Genomic DNA, 16,418 nt, shown 5'->3' with positions numbered 1-16,418 from the left:
GGGTGCCCTGGAGGGGGGGGGGTGCCCAGCACCTTACACAGTGAGATATTCTCTGTATAGGAACATTAATTATAGACGGAGTATTTACCCTGGAGCTTCCCTATATACCCCTCCAACACAATATACCCCAAGTGTAACCGATATCCACCCACTGGCACACACTGTATCCCCCTATACCCACTCACCTACCCTATACCTACCCACACCCCATATACCCACTCACCTACCCTATACCTACCCACACCCCATATACCCACTCACCTACCCTATACCTACCCACATACCCTAATGCCACACCCCAGATCCACTCATTCAGCCCCACTTACCCAGCCCCATGCCCCACAGAAGGAAGGAAGCCCTACAGGGCCAATCACTTACCGTTCCCTACGCTCTTGTTGCCCCTCCGGGCCAGGGTGAGCCGGACCTGTTGCTGGATCCTCTGCGCTTTATCCACAGGCTCCTTGGCAGTGAGTTTGAGCCGCTCCTCGGAGGGCAGAGCCAGGGTAGAACTGTCCAACTCCTGGAAGTGTTCGTACCCCAGTACCGTGCGGATATACCCCTGCTCCCCCCCCGGGGGCATCACCAGCGCCATCCTGTGCCCCCCTGTGCCCCTCCGTATCCTCCCTATCGCCTGCTGCCTCTCTGTACCCCCCGGGCACTGCCACCCGTTATACCCAGCGCTGCGCTCCCAGCCCGGACTGAGCTCTGAACTGGGCGGGGTTAGGGAGCGGCTGGGCGGGGCCGGGCACTGTGATCTGGGCCTCCCCCTCCCTATTAACCCCATAGGGGCAGGAAGGCACCTGTGTCTCCCACTTATTGTCTTTTAGTTCAGCAACAACCTCCTGAAATGTGAGTGTCACTCATGTACCATAAGGGATAATGTACCCCCTACTGTAAATGATAAGGATATTAGCAGTCACTGAAGGGTTCTGTGCCCCCCATATACAGGCACAAGGCTGCAGGCTGAGTTATACAGGGAACTCTGAGTATCACTCATGTATTATAAGGGATAATGTACCCCCTACTGTAAATGATAAGGATATTAGCAGTCACTGAGGGGTTCTGTGCCCCCCATATAAAGGCACAAGGCTGCAGGCTGAGTTATACAGGGAACTCTGAGTATCACTCATGTATTATAAGGGATAATGTACCCCCTACTGTAAATGATAAGGATATTAGCAGTCACTGAGGGGTTCTGTGCCCCCCATATAAAGGCACAAGGCTGCAGGCTGAGTTATACAGGGAACTCTGAGTATCACTCATGTATTATAAGGGATAATGTACCCCCTACTGTAAATGATAAGGATATTAGCAGTCACTGAGGGGTTCTGTGCCCATATAAAGGCACAAGGCTGCAGGCTGAGTTATACAGGGAACTCTGAGTATCACTCATGTATTATAAGGGATAATGTACCCCCTACTGTAAATGATAAGGATATTAGCAGTCACTGAGGGGTTCTGTGCCCCCCATATAAAGGCACAAGGCTGCAGGCTGAGTTATACAGGGAACTCTGAGTATCACTCATGTATTATAAGGGATAATGTACCCCCTACTGTAAATTATAAGGATATTAGCAGTCACTGAGGGGTTCTGTGCCCATATAAAGGCACAAGGCTGCAGGCTGAGTTATACAGGGAACTCTGAGTATCACTCATGTATTATAAGGGATAATGTACCCCCTACTGTAAATGATAAGGATATTAGCAGTCACTGAGGGGTTCTGTGCCCCCCATATAAAGGCACAAGGCTGCAGGCTGAGTTATACAGGGAACTCTGAGTATCACTCATGTATTATAAGGGATAATGTACCCCCTACTGTAAATGATAAGGATATTAGCAGTCACTGAGGGAGTTATACAGGGTGACACAGGCACTGACAGGGTTAACATGTCTGGGGTTTATTACCCACCAATGTGCTACTATTGTCTCTCACAGATAAGATACAATAATGACACTCAGACTAATTGCCCCTGTCTGTATTGTGTTCCATGCAAAGTGGGGCAAATACTGTGTCTTATTTATAGGACAATGAATAAAATATAGGTAGATATGGTTACTAGGGGTAACTAAGGGGCACAAGGATTGTCCTGCCCTGAAGGCCTGGCACCCTAAGTGCACGGGGGTCCAATTAGATATTATTATTATATTATTATTATTATTATTAAAAAATATACTTTATTATATAATAAAGCAATGGAGGACCTGCTTCTATGGAAGCCGTGGGCATATGGGTGAGGCCCCCACTACCCCCCCTTGGGGCAAATTCCAAGGGCAGGATATGACTCCCATTATACAGAGGCTGAGGGAGAATTCCAAGGAACTGAGGGATAGAATTCCAGAGATAAGGAGCCGGCAGGGTTGCTGGGGGTTGGGGGGGGGGGGCTGTACAGAATATGGAGACCCTAGGGATGCATCAGGGTGCGGGGAGTTGAGTGCAGTCAGCTGCCCCCCCAACTGAGACTACACTTCCCACAATGCCTTGCACCCCACCATGCCTCTTCTATTGAGGGAATCAACATGGCAGCTCCGCATATGGCCGCTCCGTGCCCCAGGGGTGACTCACCCCATTGTAATGGCATTTCAGATAAGAATTTCACACCCTGCGCCCTGCGCCCTGCGCCCTGAGTCCCAACCCCCTGCACCCTGTATGAGTTTAACTACAACTCCCAGCGACTGCAAGCTCCCAGGTTCAGTGTTTATATTATTGGAAAGTTCCATGATTTTGTTTGCCCTGCTCCAGCCAAGCTTTCTTACTTTCCCTTTGTTGTGACTCTATCAGCCCCTCTGTGTATCTGCCATAAAGCGAGGCTGGGCTGCTGTTTCTCTGGCCCAAACCATTTTACTGCCGCACTTCCATAACATGTGGGAGATATTGAGCAAACGGCGCTAATCTGTCTTGTACACAAATTCCCCCCCCCCCCCCCCCCGGAACAATTCACAGCCCCAAACTAATTGGATTCCTGAGAGTCTTTTTCTGTTTATCTGGGAGACAAAAACATTCCGTCCTGCCCCCCTGTGTGATAATAGGATTCAGCCCATTATCTCTGCCCCGACAGGGACCAGTATTGCCCCGGGGCAAAAAGGCACAAACTATCCGGAATATTTCACTTAAATGCTTCCCCCCTTCTCTAATTGATCTGTGGAATATTCTCGGGGGGGGGGGGGGGCGGTATATCTGTGCCTATATATTATACAGTTACATTATGTGCATATATGATATGGGGGTTACACTGTGACAGTGGGGGGGGGGGGAAAGATGGGGGGTATATCTGTGCCTATATATTATACAGTTACATTATGTGCATATATGATATGGGGGTTACACTGTGACAGTGGGGGGGGGGGGGGGCTGGGGGAAAGATGGGGGGTATATCTGTGCCTATATATTATACAGTTACATTATGTGCATATATGATATGGGGGTTACACTGTGACAGTGGGGGGGGGGGGGGGGCTGGGGGAAAGATGGGGGGTATATCTGTGCCTATATATTATACAGTTACATTATGTGCATATATGATATGGGGGTTACACTGTGACAGTGGGGGGGGGGGAAAGATGGGGGGTATATCTGTGCCTATATATTATACAGTTACATTATGTGGCATATATGATATGGGGGTTACACTGTGACAGTGGGGGGGGTGGGCTGGGGGAAAGATGGGGGGTATATCTGTGCCTATATATTATACAGTTACATATGTGCATATATGATATGGGGGTTACACTGTGACAGTGGGGGGGGTGGGGAAAGATGGGGGGTATATCTGTGCCTATATATTATACAGTTACATTATGTGCATATATGATATGGGGGTTACACTGTGACAGTGGGGGGGGTGGGCTGGGGGAAAGATGGGGGGTATATCTGTGCCTATATATTATACAGTTACATTATGTGCATATATGATATGGGGGTTACACTGTGACAGTGGGGGGGGTGGGCTGGGGGAAAGATGGGGGTATATCTGTGCCTATATATTATACAGTTACATTATGTGCATATATGATATGGGGGTTACACTGTGACAGTGGGGGGGGGGGGGGGAAGATGGGGGGTATATCTGTGCCTATATATTATACAGTTACATTATGTGCATATATGATATGGGGGTTACACTGTGACAGTGGGGGGGGGGGGAAAGATGGGGGGTATATCTGTGCCTATATATTATACAGTTACATTATGTGCATATATGATATGGGGGTTACACTGTGACAGTGGGGGGGGGGGGGAAAGATGGGGGGTATATCTGTGCCTATATATTATACAGTTACATTATGTGCATATATGATATGGGGGTTACACTGTGACAGTGGGGGGGGGGGGGGGGGAAAGATGGGGGGTATATCTGTGCCTATATATTATACAGTTACATTATGTGCATATATGATATGGGGGTTACACTGTGACAGTGGGGGGGGGGGGCTGGGGGAAAGATGGGGGGTATATCTGTGCCTATATATTATACAGTTACATTATGTGCATATATGATATGGGGGTTACACTGTGACAGTGGGGGGGGGGAGGGAAAGATGGGGGGTATATCTGTGCCTATATATTATACAGTTACATTATGTGCATATATGATATGGGGGTTACACTGTGACAGTGGGGGGGGGGGGGGGGCTGGGGGAAAGATGGGGGGTATATCTGTGCCTATATATTATACAGTTACATTATGTGCATATATGATATGGGGGTTACACTGTGACAGTGGGGGGGGGGGGGGCTGGGGGAAAGATGGGGGGTATATCTGTGCCTATATATTATACAGTTACATTATGTGCATATATGATATGGGGGTTACACTGTGACAGTGGGGGGGGGGGGGGCTGGGGGAAAGATGGGGGGTATATCTGTGCCTATATATTATACAGTTACATTATGTGCATATATGATATGGGGTTACACTGTGACAGTGGGGGGGGGGGGGGGGGGGAAAGATGGGGGGTATATCTGTGCCTATATATTATACAGTTACATTATGTGCATATATGATATGGGGGTTACACTGTGACAGTGGGGGGGGGGGCGAAGATGGGGGGTATATCTGTGCCCTATATATTATACAGTTACATTATGTGCATATATGATATGGGGGTTACACTGTGAAGTGGGGGGGGGGGCGAAGATGGGGGGTATATCTGTGCCTATATATTATACAGTTACATTATGTGCATATATGATATGGGGGTTACACTGTGACAGTGGGGGGGGGGGGGCTGGGGGAAAGATGGGGGGTATATCTGTGCGCTATATATTATACAGTTACATTATGTGCATATATGATATGGGGGTTACACTGTGACAGTGGGGGGGGGGGGGCTGGGGGAAAAGTGGGGGGTATATCTGTGCCTATAATTATACAGTTACATTATGTGCATATATGATATGGGGGTTACACTGTGACAGTGGGGGGGGGGGGGGAAAGATGGGGGGTATATCTGTGCCTATATATTATACAGTTACATTATGTGGCATATTATGATATGGGGTACATCTGTGACAGTGGGGGGGGGGGGGGGGGGGGGGAAAAGATTGGGGGGTATATCTGTGCCTATATATTATAGCAGTTACATTATGTGCATATATGATATGGGGGTTACACTGTGACAGTGGGGGGGGGGGGGGGGGGGGGGAGGAAAGATGGGGGGTATATCTGTGCCTATATATTATACAGTTCATTATTTGCATATATGATATGGGGGTTACACTGTGACAGTGGGGGGGGGGGGGGCTGGGGAAAGATGGGGGGTATATCTGTGCCTATATATTATACAGTTACATTATGTGCATATATGATATGGGGGTTACACTGTGACAGTGGGGGGGGGGGGGGGGGGGGGGGGGGGGGGCTGGGGGAAAGATGGGGGTATATCTGTGCCTATATATTATAAGTTACATTATGTGCATATATGATATGGGGGTTACACTGTGACAGTGGGGGGGGGGGGCTGGGGGAAAGATGGGGGGGTATATCTGTGCCTATATATTATACGTTACATTATGTGCATATATGATATGGGGGTTACACTGTGACAGTGGGGGGGGGGGGGGAAAGATGGGGGGTATATCTGTGCCTATATATTATACAGTTACATTATGTGCATATATGATATGGGGGTTACACTGTGACAGTGGGGGGGGGGGGGGGAAAGATGGGGGGTATATCTGTGGCCTATATATTATACAGTTACATTATGTGCATATATGATATGGGGGTTACACTGTGACAGTGGGGGGGCCTGGGGGAAAGATGGGGGGTATATCTGTGCCTATATATTATACAGTTACATTATGTGCATATATGATATGGGGGTTACACTGTGACAGTGGGGGGGGGGGGGGCTGGGGGAAGATGGGGGGTATATCTGTGCCTCATATATTATACAGTTACATTATGTGCATATATGATATGGGGGTTACACTGTGACAGTGGGGGGGGGGGGGGGGAAAGATGGGGGTATATCTGTGCCTATTATTTACCCCGTTACATTATGTGCATATATGATATGGGGGGTTCAACTGTGACAGTGGGGGGGGGGGGGGGGGGGGGGAAAAGATGGGGGGTATATCTGTGCCTATATATTATACAGTTACATTATGTGCATATATGATATGGGGGTTACACTGTGACAGTGGGGGGGGGGGGGGGGAAAGATGGGGGTATATCTGTGCCTATATATTATACAGTTACATTATGTGCATATATGATATGGGGGTTACACTGTGACAGTGGGGGGGGGGGGCTGGGGGAAAGATGGGGGGTATATCTGTGCCTATATATTATACAGTTACATTATGTGCATATATGATATGGGGGTTACACTGTGACAGTGGGGGGGGGGGGGGAAGATGGGGGGTATATCTGTGCCTATATATTATACAGTTACATTATGTGCATATATGATATGGGGGTTACACTGTGACAGTGGGGGGGGGGGGGAAAGATGGGGGGTATATCTGTGCCTATATATTATACAGTTACATTATGTGCATATATGATATGGGGGTTACACTGTGACAGTGGGGGGGGGGCTGGGGGAAAGATGGGGGTATATCTGTGCCCTATATATTATACAGTTACATTATGTGCATATATGATATGGGGGTTACCTGTGACATGTGGGGGGGGGGGGGGAAAGATGGGGGGTATATCTGTGCCTATATATTATACAGTTACATTATGTGCATATATGATATGGGGGTTTACACTGTGACAGTGGGGCGGGGGGGAAAGATGGGGGTATATCTGTGCCTATATATTATACAGTTCATTATGTGCATATATGATATGGGGGTTACAACTGTGACAGTGGGGGGGGGGTGGGGGAAAGATGGGGGGTATATCTGTGCCTATATATTATAACAGTTACATTAATGTGCATATATGATATGGGGGTTACACTGTGACAGTGGGGGGGGGGGGCCTGGGGGAAAGATCGGGGTATATCCTGTGGCGCCTATATATTATACAGTTACATTATGTGCATATATGATATGGGGGTTACACTGTGACAGTGGGGGGGGGGAAAAGATGGGGGGTATAATCTGTGCCTATATATTATACAGTTACAATTATGTGCATATATGATATGGGGGTTACACTGTGACAGTGGCGGGGGGGGGGGAAAGATGGGGGTATATCTGTGCCTATATATTATACCGTTACATTATGTGCATATATGATATGGGGGTTACACTGTGACAGTGGGGGGGGGGGCTGGGGGGAAGATGGGGGGTATATCTGTGCCTATATATTATACAGTTACATTATGTGCATATATGATATGGGGGTTACACTGTGACAGTGGGGGGGGGGGGGAAAGATGGGGGGGTATATCTGTGCCTATATATTATACAGTTACATTATGTGCATATATGATATGGGGGTTACACTGTGACAGTGGGGGGGGGGGGAAAGATGGGGGGTATATCTGTGCCTATATATTTATAACAGTTAACATTATGTGCATATATGATATGGGGGTTACACTGTGACAGTGGGGGGGGGGCTGGGGGAAAGATGGGGGGGTATATCTGTGCCTATATATTATACAGTTACATTATGTGCATATATGATATGGGGGTTACACTGTGACAGTGGGGGGGGGGGGGGGGAAAGATTGGGGGGTATATCTGTGCCTATATATTATACAGTTACATTATGTGCATATATGATATGGGGGTTACACTGTGACAGTGGGGGGGGGGGGGAAGATGGGGGGTATATCTGTGGCCTATATATTATACAGTTACATTATGTGCATATATGATATGGGGGTTACACTGTGACAGTGGGGGGGGGGGGAAGATGGGGGGTATATCTGTGCCTATATATTATACAGTTACATTATGTGCATATATGATATGGGGGTTACACTGTGACAGTGGGGGGGGGGGGGGGGGAAGATGGGGGGTATATCTGTGCCTATATATATACAGTTACATTATGTGCATATATGATATGGGGTTAACACTGTGACAGTGGGGGGGGGGGGGGAAGATGGGGGATTATCTGTGCCTATATATTATACAGTTACATATGTGCATATATGATATGGGGGTTACACTGTGACAGTGGGGGGGGGGGGGAAAGATGGGGGGTATATCTGTGGCCTATATATTATACAGTTACATTATGTGCATATATGATATGGGGGTTACACTGTGACAGTGGGGGGGGGGGGGGGAAGATGGGGGGGTATATCTGTGCCTATATATTATTACAGTTACATTATGTGCATATATGATATGGGGGTTACACTGTGACAGTGGGGGGGGCTGGGGAAAGATGGGGGGTATATCTGTGCCTATATATTATACAGTTACATTATGTGGCATATATGATATGGGGGTTACACTGTGACAGTGGGGGGGGGGGCTGGGGAAAGATGGGGGGTATATCTGTGGCCTATATATTATACAGTACATTATGTGCATATATGATATGGGGGTTACACTGTGACAGTGGGGGGGGGGGGGGAAGATGGGGGTATATCTGTGCCTATATATTATACAGTTACATTATGTGCATATATGATTATGGGGGTTACACTGTGACAGTGGGGGGGGGGGGGAAAGATGGGGGGTATATCTGTGCTATATATTATACAGTTACATTATGTGCATATATGATATGGGGGTTACACTGTGACAGTGGGGGGGGGGGGGGAAAGATGGGGGGTATATCTGTGCCTATATATTATACAGTTACATTATGTGCATATATGATATGGGGGTTACACTGTGACAGTGGGGGGGGGGGGGGGGGAAAGATGGGGGGTATATCTGTGCCTATATATTATACAGTTACATTATGTGCATATATGATATGGGGGTTACACTGTGACAGTGGGGGGGGGGGGGCTGGGGGAAAGATGGGGGTATATCTGTGCCTATATATTATACAGTTACATTATGTGCATATATGATATGGGGGTTACACTGTGACAGTGGGGGGGGGCTGGGGGAAGATGGGGGGTATATCTGTGCCTATATATTATACAGTTACATTATGTGCATATATATGATATGGGGGTTACACTGTGACAGTGGGGGGGGGCTGGGGGAAAGATGGGGGGTATATCTGTGCCTATATATTATACAGTTACATTATGTGCATATATGATATGGGGGTTACACTGTGACAGTGGGGGGGCTGGGGGAAAGATGGGGGGTATATCTGTGCCTATATATTATTACAGTTACATTATGTGCATATATGATATGGGGGTTACACTGTGACAGTGGGGGGGGGGGGGGGGGGAAAGATGGGGGGTATATCTGTGCCTATATATTATACAGTTACATTATGTGCATATATGATATGGGGGTTACACTGTGACAGTGGGGGGGCTTGGGGAAAGATGGGGGGGTATTCTGTGCTATAATATTATACAGTTACATTATGTGCATATATGATATGGGGTTACACTGTGACAGTGGGGGGGGGGGGGGAAGAATGGGGGGTATATCTGTGCCTATATATTATACAGTTCTTATGTGCATATATGATATGGGGGTTACACTGTGACAGTGGGCGGGGGGGTGGGGGGAAGATGGGGGGTATATCGTGCCTATATATTATACAGTTTACATTATGTGCATATATGATGATGGGGGTTACACTGTGACAGTGGGGTGGGGGGGGGGGGGGGGGGGGAGATGGGGGTAAAGTAGTTCTGCTGTGCTATAATATATATACAGTTACATTATGTGCATATATGATATGGGGTTACACTGTGACAGGTGGGGGGGGGGGGGGGGGGGGGGCTGGGGAAGATGGGGGTATATCTGTTGTATAATATATTATACAGTTACATTTGTGCATATATGATATGGGGGTTACACTGGTGACAGTGGGGGGGGGGCTGGGGGGAAGATGGGGGGTATATTCTGTGCCTATATATTATAACAGATTTCAATATGTGGCATAATGATATGGGGGTTAACTGTGAAGTTGGGGGGGGGGAAGATGGGGGGGTATATTTCTTGTGGCCTATATATTTATACAGTTACATTTGTGGCATAATTATAGGGGGGTTACAACATGTGACAGTTGTTTGGGGGCTGGGGGAAAGTGGGGGGTATATCTGTGCTATATATTATCAGTTACATTATGTTGCATATGATGATATGGGGGTTACACTGTTTGACAGTGGGGGGGCATCGGGGGGAAAGATGGGGGGTATATCTGTGCCTATAAATTATTAAGTTAAGATTATGTGCATATATGTATGGGGGGGGGTTACACTGTGAAGTGGGGGGGCTTGGGGGAAAGATGGGGGGTATATTTCGTGGTGCCTTATATATTATTACTAGTTAACATTCTGTGGGCAATATATATGATATGGGGGTTACAGCTTGAATAGTGTGGGGGGTGGGGTGGGGGAAGACAGTGGGGGTATATCTGGTGGGCCTATATATTATAGCAGTTATCATTTATTGTGCATATATGATAACTGTGGGGTTACTCTTGTGGACAGTGGGGGGGGGGGGTGGGGGCGGGGGGGGGGGGGGGGGGAAAAGATGGGGGGGGGTTATAAGTCTGTGGCCTATATATTATATCTAGTTACATTATGTGCATATATTATATGGGGGGGTTACACTGTGAACAGTGGGGGGGCCTGGGGGGAAAGAAATGGGGGGTATATTGTGTGGCCTATATTTAATACAGTTACATTATGTGCGATATATTGATATGGGGGTTACCTGTGCAGGGGTGGGGGGGGGGGGGGGGGGGGGGGGCGGGGGAAAGATGGGGGGGTTTATCTGTGCCTTATATTATACGTTTACATTATGTGCATATAATGATATGGGGGTTACAAAACTGTGACAGTGGGGGGGGGGGGGGGGGGGGGCTGGGGGGAAAGATGGGGTATATCCTGTGCCTATTATATTTATACAGTTACATTATGTGCATATATGATATGGGGGTTACCTGTGACAGGTGGGTGGGGGGGAAGGTATTGGGGGTAAATATCTGTGCCTATATTATTATTCCAGGGTTACATTATGTGCATATATGATTATGGGGGTTACAACTGGTGACAGTGGGGGGGGGGGAAGAATGGGGGGTATATCTGTGCCTATAATTTATACAGTTACATTATGTGCATATATGATATGGGGGTTACATACACTGTGACAGTGGGGGGGGGGAAAGATGGGGGGTATATCTGTGCCTATATATTTTAAATTTACAGTTCATTATGTGCATATAATGATATGGGGGTTACACTGTGACAGAGTGGGGGGTGGGGGAAAGATGGGGGGTATATTTGTGGGCCTATATATTCAGTTACATTATGTGCATATATGATATGGGGGTTACACTGTGACAGTGGGGGGGGGGGTGGGGAAGAGAATGGGGGTATATTTCTGTGCTATATATTATAATACAGTTTACATGATACATGTGGCATTATATGATATTATGGGGGTTCATGACTGTGACAGGGGGGGGGGGGGGGGGCTGGGGGAAAGGATGGGGGTATATTCTGTGCGCTTATATATTATACAGTTCCCATATGTGCATATTATGAATACTGGGGGGTTATACAACTGTGACGTGGGGGGGGGGGGGGGTGGTGGTGGGTGGGGGGGGGGGGGGGGGGGGGGGGGAGGTGGGGGGGTGGGCTGGGGGGGGGGGGGGGGGCAGATGGGGGTATATCTGGTGCCCGTATATATTATACAGTTACATTATGTGCATATATGATATGGGGGTTACACTGTGACAGTGGGGGGGGGGGGGGGGGGGGGGAAAGATGGGGGTATATCTGTGGCTATATATTATACAGTTACATTATGTGCATATATGATATGGGGGTTACACTGTGACAGTGGGGGGGGGCTGGGGGAAGAAAGATGGGGGGGTATATCTGTGCCTTATATTTATACAGTTACATTATGTGCATATATGATTATGGGGGTTACCACTGTGCAGTCGGGTGGGGGGGGGGGGAAGATGGGGGGTATATCTGTGCCTATATATTATCACAGTTACATTATGTGCATATATGATATGGGGACAGTGGTGGAAAATGGGGGGAATCTTGCCTATATATTATACTCAGTACATTATGTTGCATATATGATCATGCGGCTTACACTACTATGGGGGGGGCTGGGGCGAAAAGATGGGGCAGGTATATCTGTGCCTATTATAATTATACAGTTACATTATGTGCATATATGATATGGGGGTTACAACTGTGACAGTGGGGGGGGGGCGAAAGATGGGTATTATCACTGCCTATATATTATAAGTTACATTATGTCATATATGATATGGGGGTACACTGTGACAGTGGGGGGGGGGGGGAAGATTGGGGGGTAGTATCTGGCTATAATATACAGGTACTTATGTGCATATATGATATGGGGGTACACTGTGACAGTGGGGGGGGGGGGCTGGGGGGAAAGATGGGGGTATTATCTGTGCCTATATATGATACAGTTTAGCAGGAATGTGCAGACTATACAATATAATGGCGGCTGTCGAGCCCCCAGACAAAGGGTAAGTTAATGTATTTGCCGCCGGTGACTCCCCTTTGTACAGAGCAGGAGACTGTGGCTGTAAGTAAATAGCAGACGGAATTATCTAACTGGAGTATTTACTTTCAAACACTAATGGGTGAGAAAATCCCAATAGTTTTGCTGAGGAGATGGGTCGCCCCCTGGTGGCCATGGTGCATAACAGGCAGATTATTGTCACACAGTTGCTCCTGGGACACAGTCGGGAGATATCAGGGTGGGGTCGGACTCCCCCATACAGAACCGCAGCACTTGGAACTGACCCAATGTTCCGGCTCTGGGCACAGCTGGACTGGGGCTGGAGGTTCTGCTGCCCTGACTTTCTACAAACACTCCCTAAATTGCTCACCCACAGGGGGCGCCAGGGGAGGGGCAAAATGTGCTGATTTGCTCATGGAAAATTCCTGTGTCCTCTTTAACCCCTGAACTGCTGCCCAATAATAATAATAATAAATGAATTACAGACTAGCCAATCAATATGTGGCCGGTATTAAGGGGGTGAGATGGCAGCCCTAGTGGGGCAGGTTGTACTGAACACTCCCTGTACCCGGGGCAGTAAGTAAGGGGCACACACACAAGGACAAACCATCTGCACTCTGATTAGTGGGCAATTCTTCCCTGCGGGGGGGCTTTCAGCCAATTAAACTGATTAACTCATCAGATGCACATGTTTCTCACTAGCATGGGTTAAAGGCAAAGGAAAAGAGAGGATTTCACCATCAGCATAGGAAGGGGTTCCTTACTGTAAGGGCAGTCAGGTTATGGGGTTCCCTACCCAGAGAGTGGGAATGAGTGATACATTGGGGGTGGGGAGGAAAGGGGATCTCACCATCAGCATAGGAAGGGGTTCCTTACTGTAAGGGCAGTCAGGTTATGGGATTCCCTACCCAGAGAGGGGGAATGAGTGATTCATTGGGGGTGGGGAGGAAAGGGGATCTCACCATCAGCATAGGAAGGGGTTCCTTACTGTAAGGGCAGTCAGGTTATGGGATTCCCTACCAAGAGAGGGGGAATGAGTGATACATTGGCGGTGGGGAGGAAAGGGGATCTCACCATCAGCATAGGAAGGGGTTCCTTACTGTAAGGGCAGTCAGGTTATGGGGTTCCCTACCCAGAGAGGGGGAATGAGTGATACATTGGGGGTGGGGAGGAAAGGGGATCTCACCATCAGCATAGGAAGGGGTTCCTTACTGTAAGGGCAGTCAGGTTATGGGGTTCCCTACCAAGAAAGGGGGAATGAGTGATACATTGGGGGTGGGGAGGAAAGAGGATCTCACTATCAGCATAGGAAGGGGTTCCTTACTGTAAGGGCAGTCAGGTTATGGGGTTCCCTACCAAGAAAGGGGGAATGAGTGATACATTGGGGGTGGGGAGGAAAGGGGATCTCACCATCAGCATAGGAAGGGGTTCCTTACTGTAAGGGCAGTCAGGTTATGGGATTCCCTACCCAGAGAGGGGGAATGAGTGATACATTGGGGGTGGGGAGGAAAGGGGATCTCACCATCAGCATAGGAAGGGGTTCCTTACTGTAAGGGCAGTCAGGTTATGGGGTTCCCTACCAAGAAAGGGGGAATGAGTGATTCAGCATATGAAGAGCCTGCGGGGAAGCAGAATACATGTACATTTATATTTCAGTATGGCAGCACAGAGGCAAATCCCTAAGCACTAACTGTCAGTTTAGTTCTAAACTGTCAGACTAAGTAGGGCTTAGTATCCCAGCAGTGACAGCCCTCTGTATAGGGACAAATCATTTCCCTTTCAAATTGATTTGCCCCCCCCCGTGGGGTAAGTGCCACCCCCCCACTTTAAAGGGGAAGTTCACCTTTAGATTTACTTTTAATACGATGCAGACAGTGCTATTCTGACACAATTTGCAATTGGTCTTCCTTTTTTTGTAGTTTTTTCAATTATTTGTTCAGCAACTCCAGTTTGAAATTTCAGCAGCTATCAGGTTGCTAGGGTCCAATATAACTTAGCAACCAGGCAGTGGTTTGAATAAGAGACAGGAATATGAATAGAGGAGGGGCTAAATAGAAAGATAAGTATGATTAGCAATAAAATTGTAGCCTCACAGAACAATCATTTTCTGGTTGCCGGGGTCAGTGACCCCCATTTGAAAGCTGGAAACAGACAGAAAAAATGTGAAAACTATAAAAGATAAAAAACAATAAAGACCAATGGAAAAGTTGCTAAGAACTGGCCATTCTATAACATAGTACAAGTAAAGCTGAAGGCAATTGGCCAGTCCACATACCGGTCAGTTGCCCAGACGGGTCTGTGTTGCCCCAGGGCAAGTATTTCCTTTAATGACCAAATGCTTCAAAGTACTGAGAAAAATCTGCCCCTGGGGGGGCTTCTCTAAGTGGCAGTTATTTACCTCCCCTTACTGAGCATAAGACACAAATGACTCCCCTGCCTGGGGCCCAGGATTCTATGGTGGGACCTGGGTTCCTACTGACCGGGGGGGTATTTGTGATCTGTAAGCTCCTGGGCCAAGGGATATGCACCAATCACAGGGCAGATTTCTAGGGCTAAATTAAACGGGTTTGTGGTATAAATCTGCCTCCATAAATGGCTACTTGTACAGAGTTATAGAACGGCCTATTCTTAGCAACTTTTCAATTGGTCTTCATTATTTATTTGTTATAGTTTCTGAATTATTTGCCTTTCAAATGGGGGTCACTGACCCCGGCAACCAAACCCTATTGCTCTGTGAGGCTCCAGTTTTATTGTTATTGTTACTTTTTATTCCTTATCTTTCTATTCAGCCCCTCCCCTATTCATATACCCGTCTCTCATCCAAACCGCTCCCTGGTTACTAAGGTAACTTGGACCCTAGCAACCAAAACCTATTGCTCTATGAGGCTCCAGTTTTATTGTTATTGTTAATTTTTATTCCTTATCTTTCTATTCAGCCCCTCCCCTATTCATATACCCGTCTCTCATCCAAACCGCTCCCTGGTTACTAAGGTAACTTGGACCCTAGCAACCAAATAGCTGCTGAAATTCCAAACCGGAGAGCTGCTGAACGGGAAGCGAAATCATTCAAAAAACCACACAAAAAAAATAAACAATGAAGACCAATTGCAAAGTGCAAGGTGACCCGTCCCTTTAAATCTCCAGCAGAGCTTGTTGGGGGGGCAGCGTGGGGGCACAAAGTGTGAATTATGAGTTGTAAAAGGGTTAAATCTGTAGGGGAGCAGGCAGACAATTTGCAATTGGTCTTCATTTTTTTTTTTAGCTTTTTGTTCCGCAGCTCTCCATTTGGTGGGATTTTAGCAGCTATCTGGTTGCTAGGGTCTTGTTTACCCTAGCAACCAGGAGATGGTTTACACGAGACACAGGAATATGAATACTGCATAGTAATAATAAAAA

At 47.5% G+C, this 16,418-nt stretch overlaps 2 protein-coding genes across 2 annotated transcripts in view; one reads left to right on the top strand and one right to left on the bottom strand.

Moving 5' to 3' along the window:
* Nucleotides 1-670, bottom strand: part of pkp2 (plakophilin 2) — a 31,866-nt gene extending 31,196 nt beyond the window's left edge. The window contains 1 exon segment of the mRNA NM_001102842.1: nt 379-670. Coding sequence (NP_001096312.1) covers nt 379-592 — 214 coding nt within the window. The 5' untranslated portion in view covers nt 593-670.
* stk38l (serine/threonine kinase 38 like) overlaps nt 1-16,418 on the top strand; it is a gene marked incomplete at its 3' end in the record, with an annotated part of 387,778 nt that overhangs the window by 83,464 nt on the left and 287,896 nt on the right.

This window comes from Xenopus tropicalis, chromosome 3 (assembly GCF_000004195.4).
Source record: "Xenopus tropicalis strain Nigerian chromosome 3, UCB_Xtro_10.0, whole genome shotgun sequence".
Lineage (NCBI taxonomy): Eukaryota > Metazoa > Chordata > Amphibia > Anura > Pipidae > Xenopus > Xenopus tropicalis.
This window is presented reverse-complemented; position numbering and strand designations above follow the sequence as displayed.